Raw genomic sequence first — 23,946 nt, forward strand, 5'->3', positions numbered from 1 at the left:
TCAGCTACTACCGTTCGGGTAGCATCCGCCAATTTATGTAGTACTAGGTGCCCCTGCTAGTCCACTTGTGGGGAATGTTCCTGAGGGCGTCTCGGAGAGTTGTTTAGTACCACTCACTCACTCGATCGCTCCGTGGCCGGAATACTCGCCAGGTGCCGGTGAAATCTCATCAATCGAGTAGCGTGTGTTACAAGTACAATGACACATATGAATCCGAACCAGTGTTTGGATGCCAGGAAGAAAGTCCCTTCGGTAGGGAGAATCCAGGTGTAATGTTCCTTAGAAAACCAATGTTCTAACCGAATAGTTTCCTGAAGAAAGCACCAATGACGGAGCGTTGAGGCTCATCTTCGTAGGCAAAGTAAATACATCCTCGCTCGGTCTTTGCGACAATTCGATCACCAGTCCATTCACTGGCGCTCTGGCGCTTGGTATCTCCCTCTAATTATGGGGGAGGGGTCGACGAGTTGGCGGGAACAGAGCGTAGATAGTCTTAAACATTACAACACACCTTTATGACGGGCGACAAATGTTTTCCCGCTTCCATTGATCATTGAAATAGTTGTGCGATGTGGATTCACTCCGGGGGAGAAGGTCGTGTACGTCGACGAAGCCGTTTCATGAATGATGGATCCGTGGAAGTCTCGAGGGACCCTAATTTCCAGATTTCCAGAAGTGGACGTCACATAGAGTACGAATGGTTGTTGATTCCATCGGGAGACCTGTGAGAAGTATCGCGAAGATATATGAGGGGAGTTGTTTGGGAAATTCCGAGGCGGAGGAGCACACTGACAACTGAGACATTTATGTCCGAATTCTTTGTCTCTAGATTGAACACAGCAGCGTCCTGATTATCGCCTACTAAACGTATCTTTGCTTCAATGGAGCCAGACTCTGATTGAAGAGTGATATTTCGGCTCTCATCTCCATGAAACGGGACGGAAAAATCAGCTCCAAACGCATTCCGTGGAGGGACCCAAGAAGTGTCAATTGTCCATACCCCGGAAATGGAGTTTACGTCAGTGACGGAAACTGTAAACAACAATGGCAAATAAAATAACCAGAGATATCTCTAAATGATAAGGAGTCTACCGTGGTTCGTTGGGATGGATTCGAAGTCGTCGCCGCCGCCGTTTGGAGGCGGGGGGTAAGATTGGTTGTTTGGTTGGTGATACGCCGGCTGATAGTACAAATATCGTAATCGAGAAAGCAGGGAATAACGCAAAGAAGACACACTGGAGGCAACGCAGGCCCTTGTTCGGCTTCCAGCGCAGTCTCTTCACGACGCATGCTGGTGGCGCCCAATCCTGTTGAATTCATGTATGATTAGGACTTCTACTTTGGGAATAATTAAATACGAGGCTCGACATAAACAACAATCAAATATTGTGGCGCAAACTTTAGTAGAGGCTGGGATCCTGCCTAGCGGTGGGGTCACAATCGAGGGCCCACCCTAGGGGTTCAAAGGAATAAACTTTCGTGGTGTCGACACTGCACGCAAAGCATGTATTCACCATTGTTTGCGCCGACAATTTTATCCTACGAACCACGAGCCGCGTTGCCCGTGTCGAGGTGGTTTTCGAGCAAATTTATTTACATTGACGGAATCGCACTTGAGTAGGACACTGGCTATTATCCCTGCCTCCAAGACATCTCAAACTTCAAGTCTAAAGGACCCGAGAGCAACCAAAAAATGCATATGACGAATTTTTGCCGGGATTTTTGACGCCCTCACGTTTCTGAGCTACGCGACTAACCTCAAGGCATTATTTTCTGAAATCCTTTTTGGCACATATATTACCCAGAATCTGGGTAAGATGGCTGGAGAATCCTGGTGCCTGTGCACCCTTGTACGGGCACCACACTGGCGTCACACCGGGTCGGGTGCGGTCATCAATTGGCCATAGTTTGAGGACGCTGCAGCGAAGTACAACCAGAACGAGCCGTTCCCAGCTTTCAGTGGAACAAAGTCCAAAGAGGCTTTCACACGAGAACCGACGCCGATTAAATGCGGAGCGTCCTACAGAGCACAATATCTCTATACATATCCCTTACAGCGGATAGAGTGTCAAGATGATAATAACGTAAGTAGCAGGTGTCTCGTTGAATAGAGCATTAATCGGAGGTGGGATGCGTCGAGATTGTGGGTGGTAACAATGATACACAACTTATGATATTGCTGGCGCTGGCGGCTGTTCAGGTACTGGCGACCGGAGATGAGTCGAGGAATAAGAAGTCATTCAAGGCTTATGGACTTACGTGGCGGCAGTGTCTGGCGATTCACTTCGCTGAACGCACGATTTAGCAGGACACCAACACCCTCGAACACCCCCAGCAGAATGCCGCAAGCAACCGCTGAGCCAAATGCAGCTTTTGGTCCGCCTATGAAAAACGCATGAATGGGATGCCTGTGGATCGATATATTAAAATGACGCTTACTCCGAGCAGCTAGACAACCTCCAGTCATGAATCCAGAGATAATGCCATTCCATGCATCTTCCTTCTGTCGATACCCCTTCACGGCGCAGTCAAACGTTGAAAACATCCCGCCTACGAACAAATTAGTGCAAGAGGAAAACATAGCTAAGAACACCATTACACACCCCACACACCAAAATTGCCCCCCGTCACGGGTGCTCGTGCTTTGATTGAGGACACGGCGCCGACTAATCGTTCACCCTGAGAGAGTTGCTATGAGATGAAAGAAGGAGAGACGTTTCACTAGATATCATACTCGCGGAGAATTACGGGCACCCTTTACGCCGTGCCAGATCCCACCACCGATGGAGCCCATGGCGAAACCAACGCCAAAATCGTTCAAAATGACCCATGGGCTGCGAGGCACATTATTCTGTCAGCTCATGACCATCTCAGCATATTCGGTGTTCCCTCACCATGGATCTCGAGTGTGGTCTGACGAAGCCATGTCGATGCAATGGGAGAAAACTCTCGTGAATAGACTTAGCGCCTCGGCAACTTCCATTCTGCAGTTGGGCGCCCAGATGCTAACATCTGGTGATGAAAGCGATGAGTCCTTTACCGTGGATGACCTCTTGCCTCACTCCGTCCATCAGAAAAGAGGCCGGGGATTCACGCCTACCACTGGCAAAAAAGTGCTTACAGATGATGCAAAACTGGACTCTTCCAATTACGCGGCACGCCTCAACGACATTCTCGCAGGGGATGACGAGGAAGGAGGTATGACGTGGGGTGACATTGGACTTTTAGGGGATGACGAGGAGGATGAAGTTGATGATAATGAAGAATTCCTTTATACTGGGAAAGACGCCCCAGTAGTGGTCGGCTATGATGCTCAACTCGCCGATGTCCTAGATGAACCGCAGCCACCCGCTCAGGAAAGTCATCCACACCTAGATGTTTCCACGGGCTCTGAAAAGATGGGAGATCATGTTTTTAAGGAGGGATTCGAGTACAATCATTATCAAGTGTGTTAACGCATTGTTCCGTCCGTTTGTCCCGGCTTACCCATGGTCAGGATGAGGTTCTGTCCGAGAGGGACTCGCCAGTACCTGAAATTGTGGTGGGAGGGTCGAAAACGCCGATACGGGCTTTATCATCTTCTCTCAACGATTCCCCGTCCCCCCTTCGACCGCCTTTTCTTCATCCGACTGTGTCTCGTCTACGTTCCTTCTTACCCCAGCACCAACCCCGTAACCCATCATCATCCACCGCCAACACATTTCGTACGAACGGTTTCTCGCCTGATCCATCTTATTTTTCTGCAATTTCTCGTGCTTCCTCTCTCTCTGGGCATTTCGACTCATCTGATAAGGACGACCGCGAAGCGGACTCTCCTGACCCTCCTGCGTTGAATGTGTTGGACAAGAGAGATGTATTCAAGTGGACTCCATTGCGAACTATTAGTGTTCAAATATTCTCTACTGCACCCAAGGCAGCAGCGATTTTGGACTCACACATGGGGAAACCTACAGTTATTTTAGCTCAGGGAATCATTTGCATTGGGACGGAGACAGGGAGGACATTTGTATTCGACTTTCGGCAACAGCTAAAGTGCATATGCAGCTCCGAAAGCACGAGTATGTCAGTTTTTCGAACACTGTGGTACATGCTCACCCACGCGTTCGCATTTGGCTTTCCAGGTCCTGTTTCCGCCCTTGCTTTGTCCTTTGATCACACATTCCTCGCTGTTGGGCATTCCCAAGGCGATATCACCTTGTTCGACTTATCTCGACCTCAAAGCCCCGCGCGATTTGTTGCCCCAACCGACTTAGTGTCAGTAGCTTCGGGAAGAAGGGAGGGTCATCTACGAGGGTCGAAAGTTATCCGGATAGGATTTGTTAGTACTCGACATACTGCGTTCGTCTCTGCGGACGATTCTGGATTGGCGTTTTATCACAGCTTGGGAAAAGTCCTCTTCGTAGAAGCCAATGACGTACTCAGGATACTCGGAAAGTATCCAGATGAAACTAGCCCATTGGATCGTTCGCCTTCGTTTTCTACCACATCACTTCCATCTCGGGACCCACCTCGAATCGAAGCATCAGCCCCCCGCTTATCACCGCCTGCTACCGGCACTAGGGAGCGTAATCGTAAAGCTGGCACGATTTTAGACATGGAACCGCTACCCTCATCATCCTCAACGCATCCAATTGACGCATTTCAGGTCATTGCTCTACTTACTCCCGTAAAATTAGTTATTGTTGGGCTAAGGCCGTCTCCCAGAACGTGGTTCCGACGACATAGGGCAGGACAGGATGGTGAAGGGCCACAGTCGATGTGGCGGGGCTGTATGGCCTGGTTCCCCAGCGTGTCCTTGAATGGGGACAAGGAGTCAGATTCCCCGTCGAAAGGTGGAAAGCGGGCCGTGTCGCCCGATGTCCTGACCATTCCTATACTTGCCTACTCGTGGGGCCGAAGTCTGATGTTCTTACGCGTCAGGGCGGAACGGACCATACCTCGCTCAGAATCCACCGATGCGCGAACTAAAGGCGGAAGAAAGTCAACGACTTCCGGCAAAAAGGCATCTTCTAATCCTTCTTATCGTTTGGTGTTTGAGGATGCTGGTGAGATCACTGTAGAGAATGATATCCTTTCTCTACATTGGTTGAATTTGGATGTAAGCATAGATTCACGATATCACTAGACCCACGGCCGCTAACACAAGCCTCGTTTAGCAAATTGTGGTGATTACCAGGAAATTCTATGAGGTATATGGAGTTCGAACGTTGCAATTTGTCGATAGGACTCCACTTGATATTTCATCGATTTCATCAACCCTTTTATCAGCTCCCAATTGTCCATTCCCACAAATACCACAGCCAGATGAGCCAGGCGACACTCTTCGGCTAAGCTTTGACACTTACAAGGGGAAAATCTTTGAATTGGTATTCAGCAACTTTGCCGATACTCTTCTCGTTACTAATTTCAATTGCTGTAGGCTGCCAATGAAGTGAGAGTTGGTACGTTGTTGACTTGGGCGGATCGGATTCTGGCTTTCGTTCAATCCGGGGACTTCCTTAGCGCTATTGAGGTGGCGCGTTTGTATTACGTCGGAGAAGCACCCGGGAATCAAGCAGGTCTGCCCGAAGACTCAGATTTTAGAAGGGAAACTATTGGTGGGAAATTGCGAGATCTGATGATTGCTTCATCCCGTTACGTTTTCTCCGACAATCGCCTCACCGATGACACTCACCGAGCTCCGGACAACCGCGGTGTGGATCGCACTTCGCTGTTTGAAGGCCTCGTAAGGACTTGCACCAGGGCCAGTATGGCTCTCAACGATTTCGATTTCTTGTTCGAAGACCTCTATGATATGTACCAATCACACGGTATCGAGGCCATTTTCCTCGTCCAGTTCCAGCCATTCCTTCTACAGAGCGAGGTGCGTTTGGTTCCCCCAAGACTTGCGCAGGGACTCGTGGCCTATTACGAAGGGAAACATGCCTTTGATGTCGTCGAACAATTGATTTGGCACATCGATCCGGCTTGTCTCGACATCCACCAAGCGCTTCGAATATGCGAGGAACGTTCACTGTTTGACGCATTGATACATGTATACACTCGTGCTTTGCGTGACTACGTATCACCGATCGTCAGGCTCATTTCGCTAATCCGCACCATCCAGCGAACCAGGAGGGAAAGGCTGACTCGTATTCAAGGTTCGGACCCAGACACATCGACTCTCGAGGAGGCTCCGGTCGAGTCACTTGTACCCCATGCTTACAAGGTCTTTCCATATATCGGGAATTCTCTATGTGGTCAATCATTTCCCAGTGGGGAGCTTCTCACTGAGGATGAAGCAGCTTCCGCGAAACGCAGTATTCTTCAGTTCCTTTTTCTTGGACGGTCGACTCTATGGCAAGGCAGGCTTATCTTGACGGCTGACATGGACGATGGTCCAGAGCCGACATATCCGTACCTCCGCATGCTTCTACGGTTCGATGCTGAGGCAATGCTTCATGCCCTTGACCTTGCCCTTGAGGACTCTGACTTGAACGAAAATCTCCACGATATTGATAGACAGACAATATTAAACGTGCTCTTCGAACTTATGGATGCTTATGAGCTGACCTCGAATGATGTCACCTTCATACGTATCTTTGTGGCGCGTAATGCGCCCAAGTACCCCCAATTCATCAAGCTTGCCGATAATCAGAGTCGATCTTTACTTAGTGGCCTTGCGGGCGATAACGATCAAAGTACGCGCGAAGACCGCCAGCTGGCAGCAGAGTGCCTGCTGTCAATATATCCTCTTGGACAGGATGATCCAATGTTACGACAATTCTTGCGAGCCGGCTTTTATCGTATTCTTCGCAACTGGAGCATGCAAGAATCGAAGTGGGCGGACCTCATCTTGTATTACTCACAAGATCCTGAGTGCGGGGTTGATGATGTATTTGAAGGTGTCAAGAGTTCGCTGGAGCATGCAACATGTGGTCCTAGTGGCATTTCTTCCGATATCATAGAGTCAATGAAGTTCGCGCTCCCTTCACTGCTTGAGGTTGATTTGGGTCGTGCAGCGCAACTCGTCGACAACTGGGTGCCAACCCTTCACGAACAAGCAGCCCAAGCCCTTGATGAAGAAAAGGCGTTGTTTTACCTTCGTTCACTCATTCATCCCTTTCACGAAGAATCGCATTTGGGATCTCCTGAAACCTCTCCCCCCTCTTCGCTGCAGTCTTCCTTACGCCATCGATATGTAGAGCTTCTGTGCGCCCATGATCCGCAAACAGTCCGGTCTGTTCTAGACTCAATTCCACACGACTACTTCGATCTTAGGTCAATAAAGGAGATATGTGAAGAAAACGGTGTTTATGACGCAGTCCTTTGGTCCCTACATTTAAGTGGAGATATTTTGGGTGTGTTCGAGCATCTGGACGACTTCACGGCAGTGCTGGCGTCAACCTTGGTCGCATCCGCAGCCAGCAAGGGTGACGGGGATGTTGAAGGTCCCGTAGATGATGCTCTTAATGATCTTGCATCGATGGGCCGTTTAGTGGTGGACATGTGTGGTAGCCAAGCACTTGGCGTGGAGCACGCCAACTCCGTGCCCGCTGAGGAGATGTGGTTTCGATTATTGCGTAGTCAGCTGAGTGTGGTACATGCACTCTCCAACATTGTGCTTGCGGGGTCGGATTCTCTCGCCGTAACCATTGCTCAAGACCTCGAAAGTTTGATCCTTCGTCGGATGTTTTCCTTGGTTCAGGAGACCTTCTCTTCTTTGGTTCAGAAATCATCTTCAAATAAACTTTCATTTTCTCGTCTGTTTAAGCGGTTGGTGGAAGCAACGGCTGACGGCCACGATCCGCACGATCCCACATACACTGAATTCCGTCTCATTTTGGACGGAATGTTGGCGTCATATCGTGCTGAAAGTGATGTTCTCGCCATCACTAAACGTTTAGTCGAGCGCGACCTTTTTGAGGACGTTAGGGCGTACACTGCTGCCCGCAGACGTGGCACCCGTTCTCGTTGTTCATGAGTCCCTGCACTATTGTTTTGCTTAATATTAAGTACAAGTCTATTTATTCTAATCGTAGATCATTTTGCTTCTCTTCACACCACTCCCGCGCACTCTGGAAGATCTTAAACCACGGACCGGCGCCTCCCCACTCTTTCGACGAGGTCGGATACCAGCTATTGCTCTCTCTTGTGACTGCACGCTCCGGATGAGGCATTAACGCGAGTACACGTCCATCCTCCGTATGGAAGCCCGCCAACCCTTTGGGACTGCCATTAGGGTTTTGAGGGTAGACCTCCGTTGGCTTGCCGTTCCCGTCAACATATCGGACTGCAGTCAATGTCCCGCTCTGGAACGTCTCCTGAGATGACTCGCTCTCCCAAGTAGTTCTACCTTCCCCATGTGCAATCGGCACCGGCAATTTGGCCCCGCCCATATGTCGCAAAAAGACTGACTTGCTGGTAACATCGTTGGGAACAATCTCCACCATCACTACCCTCGCCTCAAAACGTTGGCTCCGGTTGGTTTTCAAATGTGGCCAATGTGATGCTCCCGGGATTATGTTCTGAAGATAGCTGAACAGCTGGCAACCATTGCACACTGCTAGGGCAAATGTGCCGGGCTGAGCGAAGAAGGCTTTGAATTGTGCACGAGCGCCTTCATGGATGAGTATTGACTTAGCCCACCCGTTTCCAGCACCTAGCACATCTCCATAGGAGAACCCTCCGCATGCTGCGACACCCCGAAAGTCTCGAAGACTTACAGTTCCAGAAATGACATCTGACATATGAACATCTACGGCAGTGAATCCTGCCGCAGTAAATGCCCATGCCATCTCGACGTGGCCGTTAACACCTTGCTCTCGCAAGATTGCCACCCTTGGTCGAGTTCGATACAAAGGAATGGACGGCGTAACCTTGAACGGGAGTTCGTAGAAGATCGCAGGCATCGTGCCTGACTCGACGGCAGCAAATTCTTCTCTGGCGGCGATAGGATCGTCGCGTAGCGCTTGCATCTGATAAGAGGTTTCTGCCCATGCGGCATGTAAGCCAGGTATAGGCTGAGAGAATATCTTCTGACCACAATGACGAATAGACAAAACTGTCCTGTCGTTTTCCACTTGTCCGATAGCCTGGATCAGAGAGGGAGGCACGCCAGCCGACTCATAGATTCTGACGAATTCCTCAAGATCAGCATCTCGCACTTGCATGAGAACGCCTAGTTCCTCATTGAAAAGGAATGCCACCGGGTCGGCAGTGTTGTCTCCTACCCCAAGTGTCACACCTGCACGGCCCGCAAAGCACATCTCAGCGATGGCAGTTATGACTCCTCCATCCGATCTGTCGTGGTATGCGAGCACCATGTCGTTACGTCTCCGCCTGACCTCTTGGCAGCCGGCGAAGAATGCTCGAAGCAGTTCCGGGTCCTCAACGTCTGGGGCATCAGAGCCGATGCTATTGAAGACTTGAGCCAATGCCGATCCCCCTAGCCGATGATGACCCTTGGACAAATCAATGAGCACCAAAACTGTCGCGGTAGATATATCCGTTCGAATCTGGGGCGTCCACGTATCCCGAATGTTGTCCACAGCTGAGAAAGCGGTGACGATGAGAGACAACGGTGCCACCACCTCTCTCTTTTTCCCGCTGTTCCACCTCATTGACATCGACATGGAGTCCTTACCCACTGGTATGCCTATGCCCAGAGCAGGGCACAATTCGAGCCCAACAGCTCGAACAGCTTCATACAACCCTGCCCCCTCTCCAGGATATGACGCGGCACACATCCAGTTCGCACTGAGTTTAACCCTGCTTAGATTTCCAACAGAAGCTGCCGCCATGTTAGTGATGGCTTCCCCAATAGCCATTCGGGCTGAAGCAGCAGGGCTGAGCAACGCCAGAGGAGTCCGCTCACCCATCGCCATTGCTTCGCCGGTGATCACGTCGAATCCATACGATGCGCGGGTGACAGCAACGTCAGCCACCGGGACTTGCCAGGGTCCCACCATTTGGTCCCGGGTGACAAGCCCAGTAATGGAACGATCCCCAATTGTAATGAGGAACGACTTACTGGCAACGGAAGGCAAATGTAGCACGCGATTGACAGCCAAAGTGAAGCGCTCATTGAGAGTGAGACTGTCGGAAATGTACGCGGAGAGGGACGAATCGAACTGCGCGACGGGGCGCCGATACTTCTGATCGTTCCTGTGGAGCTTAGGGGGCTTTCCAAACAGGGTCGACATTTGAAGGTGAATGACTTCTGTCCCCAGAAGCCGATCTGTAACGACGAGCTCTTTTTTCTTAGTGGCAACGCCGACTACCGAAAATGGGCACCTCTCCCGTTCTGCGATGCTCTCAAAACGTTCCAATTGGCCAGGTGCGATAGCAAGGACATAACGTTCCTGTGACTCGTTGCACCAAATCTCCATCGGCGACATCGACGCATCATCGACGAGGATATCACGAATCTCTAATTCCGCGCCCAAATCAGCGTCGTGTACTAATTCTGGAAGAGCATTGGAGAGCCCGCCTGCACCAACATCATGAATAGATTCGATTGGATTATCATCGCGCAGATCGACACAGGCGTCAATCACTTGCTGGCATCTCCGCTGCATCTCCGCATTTTCTCTTTGTACCGAAGCGAAATCAAGCTCTGCGGAGCTTGCGCCTGCTGCTTGAGAGGATGCAGCGCCACCGCCGAGACCAATGAGCATGCCTGGTCCGCCCAGAACGATCAATTTCGCGCCGCTGGTGATGTGCTGCTTCTTAGCAAACATGGGTCTAACATTTCCGACGCCTCCTGCAATCATGATCGGCTTGTGATATCCCCGAATCTCGGTGTCTGAATCGGAAATAGTTGGGCACGATGCAACTTCTTCGGCGAACGTGCGGAAATAGCCAGCAAGTGCTGGTCGGCCGAATTCATTATTGAAGGCACTCGCTCCCAGTGGGCCTTCAATCATGATGTCAAGCGCCGAAGCGATGTGTTCGGGACGCCCAAAGTCCTTTTCCCAAGGTTGTTCGAAACCCGGAATGAGGAGATTGGACACCGAGAATCCAGTCAGGCCAGCTTTCGGCTTGGAGCCCCTGCCGACCGAACCTTCATCGCGAATCTCGCCTCCTGAGCCCGTGGCTGCTCCAGGGAACGGAGAAACTGCAGTCGGGTGGTTGTGTGTTTCAACCTTGGCAATAATAGCGATACTTTCAGACGTCGTGCTGTATGTAAGACCATCCATTGCTTCGGCACCAGCAGCTACACCGAAACGGGGCGCTTCAGAACCTTCAAATACCGCCGCGTTATCGGAGTAAGCGGATATCGTGTATGTCCCACTCAGACGTTCTGTGTTTTTTATCATTTGAAACAACGAGTTATCTTGTAGGACGCCCTCAATAGTCCAGTCTGCATTGAAAATTTTGTGTCGACAGTGCTCTGAGTTTACTTGCGCAAACATGAAGAGCTCAGCATCGGTCGGATTTCGCCCAATAGGGCTCGGTCCCGTCAAGAATGCATCCACAATATAATTTATCTCGTCAGGGGCTAGCGCCATTCCATAGAGCTTGTTTGCCTCTGAAAGACGGGAACGGGCTTCTTCCATGGAAGTGTCAGAGTCGCCCAGGGAGATGGATCGGAGAGGGCGAGGTGATTGTGCGTTGAAAAGGGCCTCCACCCGAGGAGGGTGTGGGTATATGATGGATGTCATTCTGTCGTGGATAAGTGGTGCGATAGAAGTGATTGATTGTGGAGGTATCTGGTGTCCGTCAATGGTTTCAACCACAAACGCAGTGCCACGTTCCAGACGGGTTATGCAATTTCCTAGCGCACACATTCGGGAAATGTCTGTTGCTTTACTGCTCCAGGGTGATATGGATCCTGGCCTCGGAGTGATATAGAGCACTTGGCCATCTCCGTTCTGTACCAACGACCGTGTGCTGGGAAGGGAAAAATCGTCTCCATAAGAAAGCAAAGCATCCAAGACTTTACGCTCCTTAGATTCGGTCGCTTCAAGGATATTCTGCTGCTCGGGTGATATTGCCTGAACAAGATGAATAAATACCGCATCGATCGATTTGACCCTTGTGACGAGCCTCTGGATTTTTGCCAGAAGGACATCACGCCTCACGGGGGTAAGAGCCGATGGGCCCGGAAGAATAAGCATCTGTAGAGCAACCATTTAAGCACATTTGAGGCCAGATCGATGCACTGTTACACTCACATTAGCATACAGTTATGGTAACACACATGGAACTCCAAAACAGGAAACCGGTCACGAGCTTGCTTTGCGGCCCCGCACGAACGTGGAATGGATCAATTGCTGCACGACAGAGTTAACGTCGTAAGGTTAGTATCAAGGCTTCAGAGGGACGTGAGCGAGCGCGTATGGGAGAAGCGTTCCGACCTGCCTGCCTGGGTTCAGGTTTCGAGGGCACAGACCGTAAGGACGCAGCAACACTTCCGCGTGAGGCATCGACTCATGAATTATGGATGAAAGAATGTGAAGTATGCTCGAAAGTTACTGGCTAAGATCCGAAAACACGAAGATGACGTGCCATACTCGCCTTCTACGTCGTGAGACCCTCCCCTTTTTACATTTTCTCCGCTTCGCTGACCACTGCTATTAGCTCGTTTCCTACCGTTGTCAAGTGTTTAGACGATATAGAGCCTGTACTTCAAAAGGCTTATAATGTAAGTTGCTGCACTCCTCCCTGTAAAGTCGAGCCGACGAATTGTTGGGTAGGAATTGGCTCCAAAGCCTCAAATCCGCAAAAGCCTTGTTAGCTCGCTACCGAAGCCAGAATTATGTCCCTCCGTACCAGCCACCGCCGCCCCAACCACTAGATCCACGTCTGAGGGAATGAATAGACTTACACAACCTGAATCTACACATCCTGTGCCACAACCTCTAGAACTCGACCTGCTGCTGGCCTCGGACAACGCAGTTTCACTACCATCAGTCCCTAATTCCCCATTCGCCCCACGCACTTTAGGCAGTGAAATGCCCATCCCCACGGACAATGAAGCCCAGGTCGAGCCCGCATCATCGTCCTTCCTCGCCACATCACTACAAACCCAAGAAGAGCTCTCCGCTCAACTCGCTCAGATGGCGGCTCGACTGAAGCTCAATACGATGCATTTTACTGAGGCGTTGGAGAAAGACAAGGCTGTACTTGAGGGCGCGGAGATGAAGCTGCAAGGAAACTTCACAAGAATGAAGGCAGAGAGATCTCGGTTAGGTGCGTATAGTAGTAAGAGCGGTGGTACGACGTGGATTGTGTTCTTCTCCATCATCGTCGTAGCGATAGCATGGGCCGTTATGTTTGTCATTATCCGTTTAACATGATCAATTTATTTCCTGACCCTCAGCGCTTGATTAATTCACTACTACATGGGTCCTGCAAATTTGAATGCATTACTGAGAGGGTCTTCTATTATTGTCGATTCCTCGATAAGGTCCTCGATTTCTTCACCTACTTCCTTTTGTGATATTCATCGAAGAATGGCTCTTAAATTGTTGATAGTGAGACAGGCTAGAATGGCTAGTATGACATGTACTCTCTTCATGAACAGCCTCTGAATTGAATCGTCTCCCTCCATTTGAGTGTGGCTGCCGCCTCGGGTCCGCGATATGACCAACCCCCCCTGTGTGTAAGTGAGTCTGTTTCCACTCCTGAAACTGTTGTCCAAAATGTAGTGGTATGTGACATAGACATGCGAGGGCGTCAATCATGCGCAAATGACTGCAGCGGCCATCAGACACCTTAAACGCGCGAACCGTGTCAATTATTATCCAGATCCCCATTTGCTCCCTTGTATCCCTTCGGTGTCAGTGACTTCCACCGTAATCGATGCAAATATTCGCTATTGCCGCCATAACCAAAGGTCATCTACACCAGTGGCCGGATTTTCTTTGCTCCGCTCCAGCACTTGAGCTACATAAAATAGTTCGACCGCGGCACGGCGGGACCGAGATATCAATTTAGGTACAGTCATTTGTCATTGTCATGTCGTAAGTTCGCGCATGCATGAGTAGAGATTTACACAGATCAACAGCAGGCTTCACAAGGGCAGCCTAAAAAAATGGTTATCAGTGTTCTCGTGCGGAACCAAGCCCAGGGAAAGGAATCCGAAAGGAACTTGATACCCACAGATGATATCGGCAATTCATTTGTCGCGTCTTTTGCAGCATTCGTAACAAGCAAATATGATGAGGCAATCCTTCACCATGCCTCCGCCTCGCATACGAAGGGGGCGGCCCCAGATAGATTGCTTCTTGTTGGCTTCTTCCACGGAATGTTCGCGCACCTCTACGGCGTCAGAGGTCAAAAAGACGAGTGGTCAGCCATGATGTCACGCAGATAGAGACCCGAGGGATGTACCCATGTTCATGCCCTTGGTGAATGGCTGCGAATTGATGGGTTCAATAGCGGGGACGTTATTTGTATCAACAGTTGTGGACATGAAGCTTGCGTGCTCAGGGAGTTGGGTAGTGAAGTGGGGAGGAGGGCGTGGATCGTCGTATAAATACCCACTCACAGGCTGATAGCATTAGTTTATAGCAACATATGTGATGTCAAAAGTGAACACGTAAGTAACAATTATGACGTACTTTGGAATTTCAGGAAGGCGTTTACACTGGAGAGTCTTGAGAGACAGTCATCGCAATACTTTTTTACTCTTTCAGTGCTTAAACCTTACGGGATTGTGATACCGCTGAGAAGAATACTTGTGCGAGATAAGCAAACATGCATCCAAGCATCGAGTCACTACTGTGAAGAATTGATCTGAGATCGCATAGACAACTCCGGTGGTATCGAAGTTCACATTCATGGAAGGCTGCATTGTGTCAGCGGGATGACCGGTGATTGGATTGCGTGAATGACGTCGCGATGTCGTAATTCATGACACGAGCGATGTAATAAAAGTAGGTCACCCATATGCATACGCGGAATAGAGGTCAGTGCGTTGCCAATGTACAGATCGAATGATACAGCTAGAACGTCTGCGTCGTCCGAACCTGAGCCAAGGATCAAGTGTGAAAAAAGAAACCATGTACCAGCCTTCTCAATCTTGTTGCAGCTGTCCGAGTCGTTGTTGAGGCGCACACCAGGGTCAAACGACATTGAAGACAATCTCGGTGCAGAATGGACAATGTTGCACAGTGTCCTGCAAGCGGTGATTCACAGTGAGGGCGAGGCGCCAACAGGGCACTGCTGGAGCGCCAGAATGGTTCCAACACGACATCGGAACGACGTCAAGAGGTCAAAGTCCGCAGTGCTCAAGATGAGAGTGATTCTTGGCTGTTGTGTACATTTGTGCCACCTGAGTGAGACAAGGTGTTAGGTCGCCGGGCAAGAACGCCACCAATGTGCGGAGTGAAAGGCAATGGAAATGTCGCTGGCGAGATTTGCTTCTGACTCACGTCAAGCCGACAAAGGTGCGCTCCAAAGCCACTGGATGATTGGCAGACGAAGAACGGGGGGAGTAGGCAGGATCCCAGCCTCTACTACGGGGGGAGGGGGTGCGCTACTTGTATAAGTGGTCGCTCGCAGCGCTTGACCGTGATATAGGTAGACGCCACCGATAATTGGAATGTCGCTGGGCGAGATTTGCTTTCCAGGCGATGTCAGTACGACGTCAAGCCGTCGAAGTCCTCCCTAAAGAGAAGGTGGGGCAGGCCAATGAGAGAGTGAGAGAGGCAAGGCGACCAATGGGAGGGGCGAGTTACGGACAATAGTGCGCCCGAGTGATCAATGACGAGCTCGTGGCGTCGTCATTACTGGATACCTGGAGACTGATGTCAGACTAAGGGCTCGTCATTGATCACTCGGGTAATGAGATTGCCTCGCATGAAAGGAGATCGTTCATGTTGGGACGATTCAGTACTTGCACTGCCAATGTAGAGGCCAAAAGTGACCGATAACGCCTCCCCCCTCATCCGAACCTGGTCCCCAAAGTGAGTGTTGTGAGTGCTGGAACTGAAATTATACTCACCGATAAGAGTTCGCTGTAAAGTCGTCCATTTTTTACCTGGAACATATTAACATTAAATTAGCGCGAGTTGTCAAAGCTTGAGCCATGTATAAGAGGAGGGATGCGACAATATGGAAGTCCAACGTATAACCTTTAAAAGAGAGGTTGTTATGGTTGTGGTGTAACTTGGCAGTTAGGTTACGTACCAAATGATTCGGCGTTGAGAAAACACCGTCAAAGCGCAAACGGACGTCAATGGAGCACGGTTTTCACTAGTCCAATAGTGATTGAGGGCAAAAAACTTGGGTCGCGTGCGGGGGACCGTCAATCAAAATTCCGGACGTCAACAGCCGATTCCCGTTGTCGATGTATCGGCGCCCAGAAATCGACAGTCCGAAAGGAAGCCGATCTATTCTGAACACGCACAGGAGACTCTCCAACTGGGCAACCTCTATGACTTCGTAACTCCGATGAAACTCGATCGAATTTGAAGTCCTTGATCCATCCAAACTCGGCGTTAACGCTAACACCCCAAAGTGCGAAAGCCAATCAGAGTGACCGTGTCGGAACCGTCACAACTCGGTGTTAAAGTGCGAGGGCTTGAGCCAATCAGAGAGCGAGAGACGGTCGCCCGGCACGATCCGCGCTTTCACAGATTGGGCTTCACACGTGATGTTTTTCATGCGGATCACATGCTCTGGATTAGAGGCGAATATCTTGATCTTTCTTCAGCTTTGTCCCATCGCTGATTCAGCCCCCAGTTGCTGTGCAAACGTCTTGGGTCGCTGCAGACGCCTCTTCATCCCCCCCAGCTTGTTTAGCCTGTCATAACCTCTTCTAATTAGTTTCATCACCATCCCGTCCTTCCAACCAAGGAGCCGATGCCCCCCAAGGGCAGCACCCGGCGTTCGAATCGTGCGGTAAGTTTTGTTGGAAACCTCCGGATTATGCCTTTACACATCTCTGAGACTGATTCGTCCGTCTCATGTAGCCCAAAGCGTCCAAGGACGATGAATTTCCCAAATCACGAAGAAGCGGTAGCCACAAAGCCCGCGCTGACTCAAGTCATTTAGAGGACACTAGATCATCTCAAAGGGCAAGTAAAAATGGTCGGTGAACCTGATGGAAATCCCTTTATTTGATTGATAATTGTAATATGTAGGCGCCGAGGTCTCCCCACTCGAAGATCCGACGAGGGAAGAAGACGAAGAGGACTCAGGAGTGACTCGATGTGTCTGCGACGAAGCTGGTTCGTACCTCGAGGCTTTGATATGGCCCTGGCATCTTACTTATCGCACAATGCATGCAGAGACAGAAACTAAGGAAATGGGATTCATGGTCCAGTGTGAACAATGCAACGTCTGGCAACATGGGATTTGTATGGGTATCGAACGGGAAGAAGATTGTCCGGAGAAATATTACTGTGAGGAATGTCGACCAGATCTTCATACGGCGCTTCTTGAGTACGTGTTTTGAATCGACAAAAGCCGCGTGGTTCCCGCCCCACCTCCTCCCACCCCCATCCCTTTCTTCCGCTTGACGAATATCGTGTCTAATGAACCGCGTACACTCGCTTAGGGAACTTGAACGCCGCGCGAAGGCAGCATCACGACGTGACGCAAAAAAGGCTAAGAGCCTGTCTAGTTCACGAACATCTCGGTCTATATCACCTGATGGACGTCGCTTGCCCATGCACAGGTCACCTAAGAGACGCAATACGATGAACAGCCGTGACACGGATGTTGAGATGAACCGTGTCCTTGATATGTCGCGCAAGGAAGCGGAGCGCTCTGGTGCGCTACCTGAGGTGGAGGTCGACACTAATGATGGACGCCGGAAACGTAAGCGCGGTGCAGACGCGGGAGATTCAGTTGATAAGTGGGTGCTTGTACTCGACGTGTTGAAGCGATGGTCTTGATTCAAACCCGCCTGTCTAAGCAATCGGCGAAAACGATCTGCTGGCAGTCCAGAGTCGACTCCTTCGGACCAGGCCAATGGCAATGGTGATAGCTCGCGCGGAAGAGGTGCGAAGACCGGGAACAGCACCCCAGTTGACACCACGGATTCCAATCAAGGAGGCCGCAATCGTCGATCCTCTAGGAAAGAGAAAGAACAAAGCTTAGATGTGGATGGTCCGTCCTCGCGCACCTTGTTCTAGTCCACGCGCAAACTAACAAAATATTCATCAATTAGGTAAAGTGAAACACCCTAATCAATACACATATCGAGTCCCGAAGCTAGTGACTGCAGTCACTTCCCCTACAAAGCATGGGAAGAGTGACAGGCATGACCATGGTACTCGCCGCAATCTCCCCCAACAATCTCGGGGATGGTCACCATCTCCTGTCCCTGTCTCGTACAATATCCCTGACCATTTTTCCCACCTTGCTCGACTCCTTCCACACCCAACCCCCCAAGGCATCAATGTTCGCGTAGGCCCTGAGGAAGACAACCGTGTACTCGAAAGGGGCGTTAAAGTGCGCTGGCCACCGAAGCGCACAACCATCGGGGAGATGAGACGTCGCGTTCGCGGCATGATGGAATACGTCGCTAGAGCACAGCTAGAAGCCGGTGAGCGAGAGCGGAGGGTTGAGATGCTGAAAGCCGCGTTGGCAAACAGTCAACCCACTCGGGCCTCTCCGGTTCCGGGATTGGCGACTTCCACTGTGGATTCGCAGAGTGAGAGGAGGGCGATCCCTCCAGCGACGGACCGATCACCAGTGGGTCGCGAAAGTCCGAAAGAGAAGAGTGATGACGCCATACTTGCTCGAAGCGCGGGAGATGCCACAAAAGGAAATAATACAAAATCCGGTGCCACCAATGCTTTCACCAAAATCGGGGGCGATGAACCTAGCACACCAACACCACCCGATAACGTTACCGCTGCTATGGCCCTTGCCTCTGAAGCTGAAGGTACTCCGACCCCTGTGCCTACAGCCCTAAAGATTAGTACTCCTAAACCGAATGAACCAACAGCAATGCAACTCCTAGATCAACTTACAAGAGATCTTATCGACTTTCAGGAGCGGTTTGGCGCAGGGAGAGAAGGGAAGGTTTACAGAGACCGGACAGAGAGGGAGCGCAGAACCAGAGCTGCGGTTGATGTAGACATTTTCTGACTTCACTGATAGTTGGACTTTGATTTATCTTTAACTCACGGTCTGTGGTTTCTCTGTATTTACCCCTTGGTTCTTTTGTAGCATCATTGCCACCTGTTAATTGGACGTGGCCGCACATGTTTCGTTGAGGTCATGGACAACCTAAACGCGGCCATTTCTCAAGTACTCATTGTAGTTGGCTCGGGCGCATGCATTCGATCACAGAATGACAACGGTGATAGACAATGCACTGCCTGCACTCGCACACGCTCGCACCTTCATCAGGTACAGCGCGCTTCCAATCGAACCCAAGCGCGTCGGGCCAAGCTTCGGGCAGCCGTGATTGTTGGAATACATATATGGAAGGAGCCGGACTCGACGCGAAAGTGCGGGAATGTTCTATGGGTGACTAGGCGCCCGCGTAAGCGCTACGGATGGAAAATCCTAGAATTTCTTATCAGGAATTCTACTCAAGTATAAATATGGGCGCTTCATATCTGAGAGGCGAGTAGCCATATTTGGAACGCAGCGCCAACAATACTGATTAAATCAACTGCCAATCCTGGCAGCAGGCGCGCAAGACTTGTTCGTCTACGAGAGACTACATCCCCTTCCAAACCGCCTCCTTTACTCCGTGTATGGATGATAACAGACCGTCAAGTTCCGTGCCCACGGTGGCGCAAAGCTCTGATATTTCCCCGCACAACTGTGTGGCCGAGGTCTCAGACGGAGTTCAGTCTGCCAAAGGTAACGATTCGGTCCTTTGCTCAGACTAAGCGCTCAACGTCATCGCAGCCGAGGACTTGGAGAGGCTAGTTAGTAGCCTTCTTGTCACCGTCAAGAGTGATTGTATGATAGATGATTCCGAGTGGGACCACTTGAGTGGGATGATAACAGATTTCCTTCGTCCACTCGAAACACTGCCATCTACGGACCCCGAATTCGATGCAACGGTCAAATGTGTACTTGATCTGGCGCAAAGGACGTTTGAGAGGTCTCCGATGATGAAAGCACTTGCTCCTTCGCAACAGGCTGATGCTCATCTAGCACCGAAAGTTTCGGCAGAACCTACTCAAGCTACCGGGAGCAGCACGATGGATGATGACGCCATCCAAGAGGTGATCAATGACGACCATCCCCTCGAAACCCAAATTCCAAAGGAACCCGTGTGGGAGGTGGAAGCAGTGGCGCAAGATGCGTTGGAACAAATTACAAAAACAATATCTCATCTCATTGCCGTATCTGGGCGTGGTTCAAAGTCTCTCAAGCATCGCTTCCTGAAACAAATACGCTCTAAATCCTCCGTAATCGAAGCCGTGACTTCGGCCATCCGGTTACTTCGAGAAATGCGATGCGCAATTCAATCTCTATATTCTCTGGCTGTTATCCAGACTGAAGGTCAAATGGCAAACACATTCATTAGCCAAATTCGAGACGCACAAGAGTCGGTCCACACCATTGTGATTGTGCCTACTTGCTGAGCATCTATCTTCCGCAGGGCTGTGGGTAACCTCTTCGATGTGGTTCAAGCCTCTCAAGCAAGCCCTTCCACCTCCGACGCTTGCGCTGCGTTTCAAGCGCTGGCATCCCTCTGGCTCTCCAACTATCATGTAAGCATCTTTTCGTTGTGCAATTGGTTAGGAAATCTAATTTTTGTCAGCAGACAAGCTCAAATACACAGCTTCGTGGTCAATGTCAAGACCTCACTCTTCCCTCTGATGAATGCGAGCTACTTAGCTCGCCGTTAGCACGCGCCATTCAGGATACAACGTCAACCATTGATGTAACACGGCGATTTCCTTTGAGCGAATTTCTCCGCTGGGCCAAGAGCGAGGCATTCATAGTTCACGGCGAAAGTAATAAATTCGGCTTTATCCGGAGCATTGCATGCTACCGGGTCATGAAATGGCCTCTCTATCATGAGTTCGCACTCGTTTGTTTCCACTCCGATGATGGAGGGAGAAGCTGGGTCAAAGTAGAAAGGGCAGCCAGAATTAAAAATACCCGACTCCAAAGGGACAGCTTCGGACCTCTGTTCGGTGGGGTGGACCTTCGAGAGACAGTGACTATATCTGGGGACCCTGAGCGACTGACACGAAACTCTAAAGAGATAGCCTCTATCCACTTCGACCACGGTGCTCATCCGTTTGATCTTCCTGAGCTTGGCAATCAGATAGAAGTAACATCTGACCTCTATCCTGTATACAAGCTCTGGTCGGCGAATTGTCGCTACTTCGCTCGAAGGCTAGTGCAGACTGCGCAAGATTGGTCAGATGCGCAACAAATGCATCAGCATCACTTTCGCTGGGATAGCTCCGCTCCCTCCATGCAATTGGCGCTCTGCGGCGAGAGATTTGGGGGTTCCCTTGTAGTAAAAAGTGAGCTTGGACATAAGGTAGTTAGCTTGCAGAACCTTGCGGGTCGTCTTGCTGCCGATGGCCATGGAGAAGAAGGGTTGAGGGTTTGTGAGGATATACTCGCACTGATTCAGGAGTCCGTCGAGGAATCATCTGAAACATATCGGGTGGGCATATTTGTAACTCGAACGGTCATGGCGTGCTGCCATTATACCCTCTGCCATTGGCAAACCTCCCTTGAATGCTTCCAAGATGTGCTTGATACTCCAGAACTCAACCTAAAAAACTCCTCCTTCATACTCACAATCATGGCGGGGTGCTACTCCGAGTTGGGCGATCATGACAAGGCTATAACAACCGCAGTTAAAGCTTTCGAGACAATACAAGCGCAATACAAAATTGATCACTCCATCACAACTTTCACGGGGCTCTTTGCACCGCTCTGTCTCCTCACTGAACTCCAAGTAGAGTCCCCCAGCCCTCCCACTTCGGTTCTTGGGCCGGCAGCTGAATTGGTGATCCGTGCATGCGCACTCCATACCGCCCGACCAGTACTTGGCCGTTACTTGCTTTCTGAAGCCCTGACAGCATTCTTCCGTGCACTCAGCTACATCGGTGGGAGTGAATATGCAGTTTGTGCCTGTCGATTGGCTTTGGATGTAACGCGCGATCGGCATGGCACTCGAGATTATGGCCAATCCCGCCATTTAGTTCAATGTTTCTACAACCTTGGTTGTTGTCTTGGCAAGACTGACCAGTTAGAAGAAGCACTGGACATGCTGAAAACATCCCGCGACTTGTGTAAAGAGCTCATCCAACGCTACGTGGCGCACCCAGCGGACTACTTTTTATTGGCAAAAATAGAATATGAATGCGCACGAACATCAGAGCGCTTCCCGGGAGGACTGGAAGCAGCGTTCGAGGACCTAAACAGCGCGATATTGACCATTCAGACAATATTGTCTAACGAACTTTGGTTATGCGACAAAGCGCTGATACAAGCGGTGGAATTTCAATGGACGCTCTTCCGTTGGACACGTGTTTACAAAGGGGGAGAGGGCATGATGGCGGCGCTCCTTAAAGTGGAGGAGCTTTGTCGAAGCATTTCCAGAAGCCCGGGGAACCAGCATCAGCGGTCGCTGTTCGGTGCGTTGTCGTTGCGCGCCAAAACGTTGATTGACGAGGCGGGGGACAAGGACACCATCGTTGCAGTTCTAACGGAATGTGTGTCAATTGGGCGTCTTCTCGCAACTTCCGTTTCCAGTGATGCCTTTCACATTCAGGACCTCATAATCCCCCTTTTCCACCTCGCCAAATTCTCCGATGTTAGCGAAACCAAAGCGTTATGTGACGAAGCGTTCGATATCCTGTCAAAATTAGAGCCATCATGCAAGCTGGACGATCAGCGTATGCTCCAACAATGCGTCAGATCATATTTCGATGTTCTCTACGATGTCGATGGCCGGAAGGATCTATTAGACGCTCATCATCACTTTTCGGGTATATGGTTACCCCAGATGGTCTCCCTCAAGCAAATCACCGCTGACTTCTACATCAACCGTGCTTTTATGGCGCTTAGGGCAGATCAGCCAGTAGAGGCACAGTCTTGTTGTCGGCTTGCTCTCGCCAGTATCCTCAATGATCCAGAAGGAAATGAATCCCATATGGCGGTACAATACGAGAAGATAGGGATGATCCACTTCAAGTTGGGTCGTATGTGGGAAGCAATCGAAATGTTGCGAAGTTCTGTCTGGTTATCTTGCCAGGCGTCTATTACCGATGATAGCTTCAGGGCGACACTGGCAGCAGACAACACTGTTTCTGCGGGTGGTCTCATGTTAATCGAGCTGAATGTACTCAACACAGTGTCGAAAAGGGTTCGTGCCTTGATTCAAATTGCCAAAACAAGCCGGTACTGTACCAATGTCCAAAGATTGGAGGAGCTGTTCTTCCTGAGCACAGTTATTTACGGCAAGGATGCTGATGCTATAACACCAGTTCTCTCATCAGCACTGGAAGCCCTTCGTTTGGATGAACAGTAAATGACTATAATCGTCACGATGATTCACACCTTTGGCAGGCTGACGAGGCTCGCGTCTTCCGAGGTCCGCTGGAAGCCTGGCTTACCCGTCAATACCTCGTTTGTTTTGTATTTATTATACCCTGACCCGATCGAATACAACATATACTTCTGTCCGTTTACTGACTATTCATGGTCCAAAAATCGTTTAGGCCACTGACTAAAACCTGCTGTCCCCAATCATGTCGGCTCATAAGCAACTTGACTGCAATGTGCAGAGGTAATCGAAAACGTGCATGACCCCACGTACCTATCCAGCCGGCTGTAATAATTCGGTGTATTTGCCACGGCTACCATGATCAGGACATTCTTCACAGCCAAGACCCTTTGAATTATTTCCGGTACAGACGAGGTTGTGGACGAGGATAAACACACACAGTTCTAATTCAGAAGTAAACACGGTCCCAAGTATCACATCCCCATGTGTCCATCAGCTGGCATGGCACGGCATGGCATCTGCTTTCGCCTCTCCCTGTCCATCCCAACTTGAGGCTTGAA

At 50.3% G+C, this 23,946-nt stretch overlaps 8 protein-coding genes across 8 annotated transcripts; 4 read left to right on the forward strand and 4 right to left on the reverse strand.

Moving 5' to 3' along the window:
* Window positions 1-118: 118 nt before the first annotated feature.
* EI90DRAFT_3150200 (uncharacterized protein) lies at window positions 119-1,290 on the reverse strand (the record flags this gene model as incomplete). Its single annotated transcript, XM_039065642.1, has 5 exons — window positions 119-441; window positions 512-722; window positions 794-1,032; window positions 1,093-1,180; window positions 1,237-1,290. 5 exons carry the CDS (start codon window positions 1,288-1,290, stop codon window positions 296-298), a joined length of 738 nt encoding a protein of 245 aa, XP_038922689.1. The 3' UTR covers window positions 119-295.
* A 457-nt stretch (window positions 1,291-1,747) lies between these two features.
* On the reverse strand, window positions 1,748-2,926 carry EI90DRAFT_2965176 (uncharacterized protein; the record flags this gene model as incomplete). Its single annotated transcript, XM_039055516.1, has 6 exons — window positions 1,748-2,203; window positions 2,260-2,382; window positions 2,440-2,550; window positions 2,604-2,679; window positions 2,735-2,834; window positions 2,895-2,926. 6 exons carry the CDS (start codon window positions 2,924-2,926, stop codon window positions 2,169-2,171), a joined length of 477 nt encoding a protein of 158 aa, XP_038922690.1. The 3' UTR covers window positions 1,748-2,168.
* EI90DRAFT_3115879 (Golgi CORVET complex core vacuolar protein 8-domain-containing protein) lies at window positions 2,925-7,963 on the forward strand (the record flags this gene model as incomplete). Its single annotated transcript, XM_039062834.1, has 5 exons — window positions 2,925-3,446; window positions 3,497-4,058; window positions 4,122-5,098; window positions 5,157-5,366; window positions 5,420-7,963. 5 exons carry the CDS (start codon window positions 2,925-2,927, stop codon window positions 7,961-7,963), a joined length of 4,815 nt encoding a protein of 1,604 aa, XP_038922691.1.
* On the reverse strand, window positions 7,947-12,116 carry EI90DRAFT_3150203 (phosphoribosylformylglycinamidin; the record flags this gene model as incomplete). Its single annotated transcript, XM_039065643.1, has 1 exon — window positions 7,947-12,116. One exon carries the CDS (start codon window positions 12,114-12,116, stop codon window positions 8,007-8,009), a length of 4,110 nt encoding a protein of 1,369 aa, XP_038922692.1. The 3' UTR covers window positions 7,947-8,006.
* EI90DRAFT_3150204 (uncharacterized protein) lies at window positions 12,110-13,318 on the forward strand. The gene is made up of 4 exons (XM_039065644.1): window positions 12,110-12,377; window positions 12,435-12,511; window positions 12,565-12,628; window positions 12,681-13,318. Exons 1-4 carry the CDS (start codon window positions 12,246-12,248, stop codon window positions 13,281-13,283), a joined length of 876 nt encoding a protein of 291 aa, XP_038922693.1. The 5' UTR covers window positions 12,110-12,245; the 3' UTR covers window positions 13,284-13,318.
* A 566-nt stretch (window positions 13,319-13,884) lies between these two features.
* On the reverse strand, window positions 13,885-14,889 carry EI90DRAFT_1299645 (uncharacterized protein). Its single transcript, XM_039051628.1, has 5 exons — window positions 14,765-14,889; window positions 14,639-14,709; window positions 14,550-14,584; window positions 14,320-14,344; window positions 13,885-14,247 (listed from the first exon to the last, which is right to left on the reverse strand). The coding sequence occupies exons 2-5, from the start codon at window positions 14,689-14,691 to the stop codon at window positions 14,028-14,030; spliced, it is 333 nt and encodes a 110-aa protein (XP_038922694.1). The 5' UTR covers window positions 14,692-14,709; window positions 14,765-14,889; the 3' UTR covers window positions 13,885-14,027.
* Window positions 14,890-16,794: 1,905 nt separating this feature from the next.
* Window positions 16,795-19,311, forward strand: EI90DRAFT_3285224 (uncharacterized protein; the record flags this gene model as incomplete). Its single annotated transcript, XM_039066955.1, has 7 exons — window positions 16,795-16,833; window positions 16,905-17,022; window positions 17,076-17,162; window positions 17,223-17,376; window positions 17,492-17,791; window positions 17,879-18,045; window positions 18,107-19,311. The coding sequence occupies 7 exons, from the start codon at window positions 16,795-16,797 to the stop codon at window positions 19,030-19,032; spliced, it is 1,791 nt and encodes a 596-aa protein (XP_038922695.1). The 3' UTR covers window positions 19,033-19,311.
* A 102-nt stretch (window positions 19,312-19,413) lies between these two features.
* EI90DRAFT_3031983 (uncharacterized protein) lies at window positions 19,414-23,564 on the forward strand. Its single transcript, XM_039058358.1, has 4 exons — window positions 19,414-19,758; window positions 19,807-20,455; window positions 20,510-20,621; window positions 20,675-23,564. The coding sequence occupies exons 1-4, from the start codon at window positions 19,650-19,652 to the stop codon at window positions 23,408-23,410; spliced, it is 3,606 nt and encodes a 1,201-aa protein (XP_038922696.1). The 5' UTR covers window positions 19,414-19,649; the 3' UTR covers window positions 23,411-23,564.
* The last annotated feature ends 382 nt before the right edge of the window (window positions 23,565-23,946 follow it).

Source organism: Cantharellus anzutake (assembly GCF_015039405.1).
Source record: "Cantharellus anzutake strain C23 chromosome Unknown EI90scaffold_3, whole genome shotgun sequence".
Lineage (NCBI taxonomy): Eukaryota > Fungi > Basidiomycota > Agaricomycetes > Cantharellales > Hydnaceae > Cantharellus > Cantharellus anzutake.

Excerpts from the sequence above, each read along its gene's own strand:
- EI90DRAFT_3150204 (XM_039065644.1), top strand. The coding sequence starts at position 12,246 with ATGGATCAATTGCTGCACGACAGAGTTAACGTCGTAAGGTTAGTATCA. Across the intron at positions 12,378-12,434 it reads AGGTTTCGAGGGCACAGACC|AATGTGAAGTATGCTCGAAA; the intron begins GTAAGGACGCAG and ends TATGGATGAAAG. Across the intron at positions 12,629-12,680 it reads TACTTCAAAAGGCTTATAAT|GAATTGGCTCCAAAGCCTCA; the intron begins GTAAGTTGCTGC and ends ATTGTTGGGTAG.
- EI90DRAFT_1299645 (XM_039051628.1), bottom strand. The coding sequence starts at position 14,691 with ATGCATGTTTGCTTATCTCGCACAAGTATTCTTCTCAGCGGTATCACA. Across the intron at positions 14,585-14,638 it reads CTCAGCGGTATCACAATCCC|ACTCTCCAGTGTAAACGCCT; the intron begins GTAAGGTTTAAG and ends CTGTCTCTCAAG. Across the intron at positions 14,345-14,549 it reads CGCCTTCCTGAAATTCCAAA|CCATTCACCAAGGGCATGAA; the intron begins GTACGTCATAAT and ends ATCAATTCGCAG.
- EI90DRAFT_3031983 (XM_039058358.1), top strand. The coding sequence starts at position 19,650 with ATGGATGATAACAGACCGTCAAGTTCCGTGCCCACGGTGGCGCAAAGC. Across the intron at positions 19,759-19,806 it reads CGGAGTTCAGTCTGCCAAAG|CCGAGGACTTGGAGAGGCTA; the intron begins GTAACGATTCGG and ends ACGTCATCGCAG. Across the intron at positions 20,456-20,509 it reads CAAATTCGAGACGCACAAGA|GGCTGTGGGTAACCTCTTCG; the intron begins GTCGGTCCACAC and ends TATCTTCCGCAG.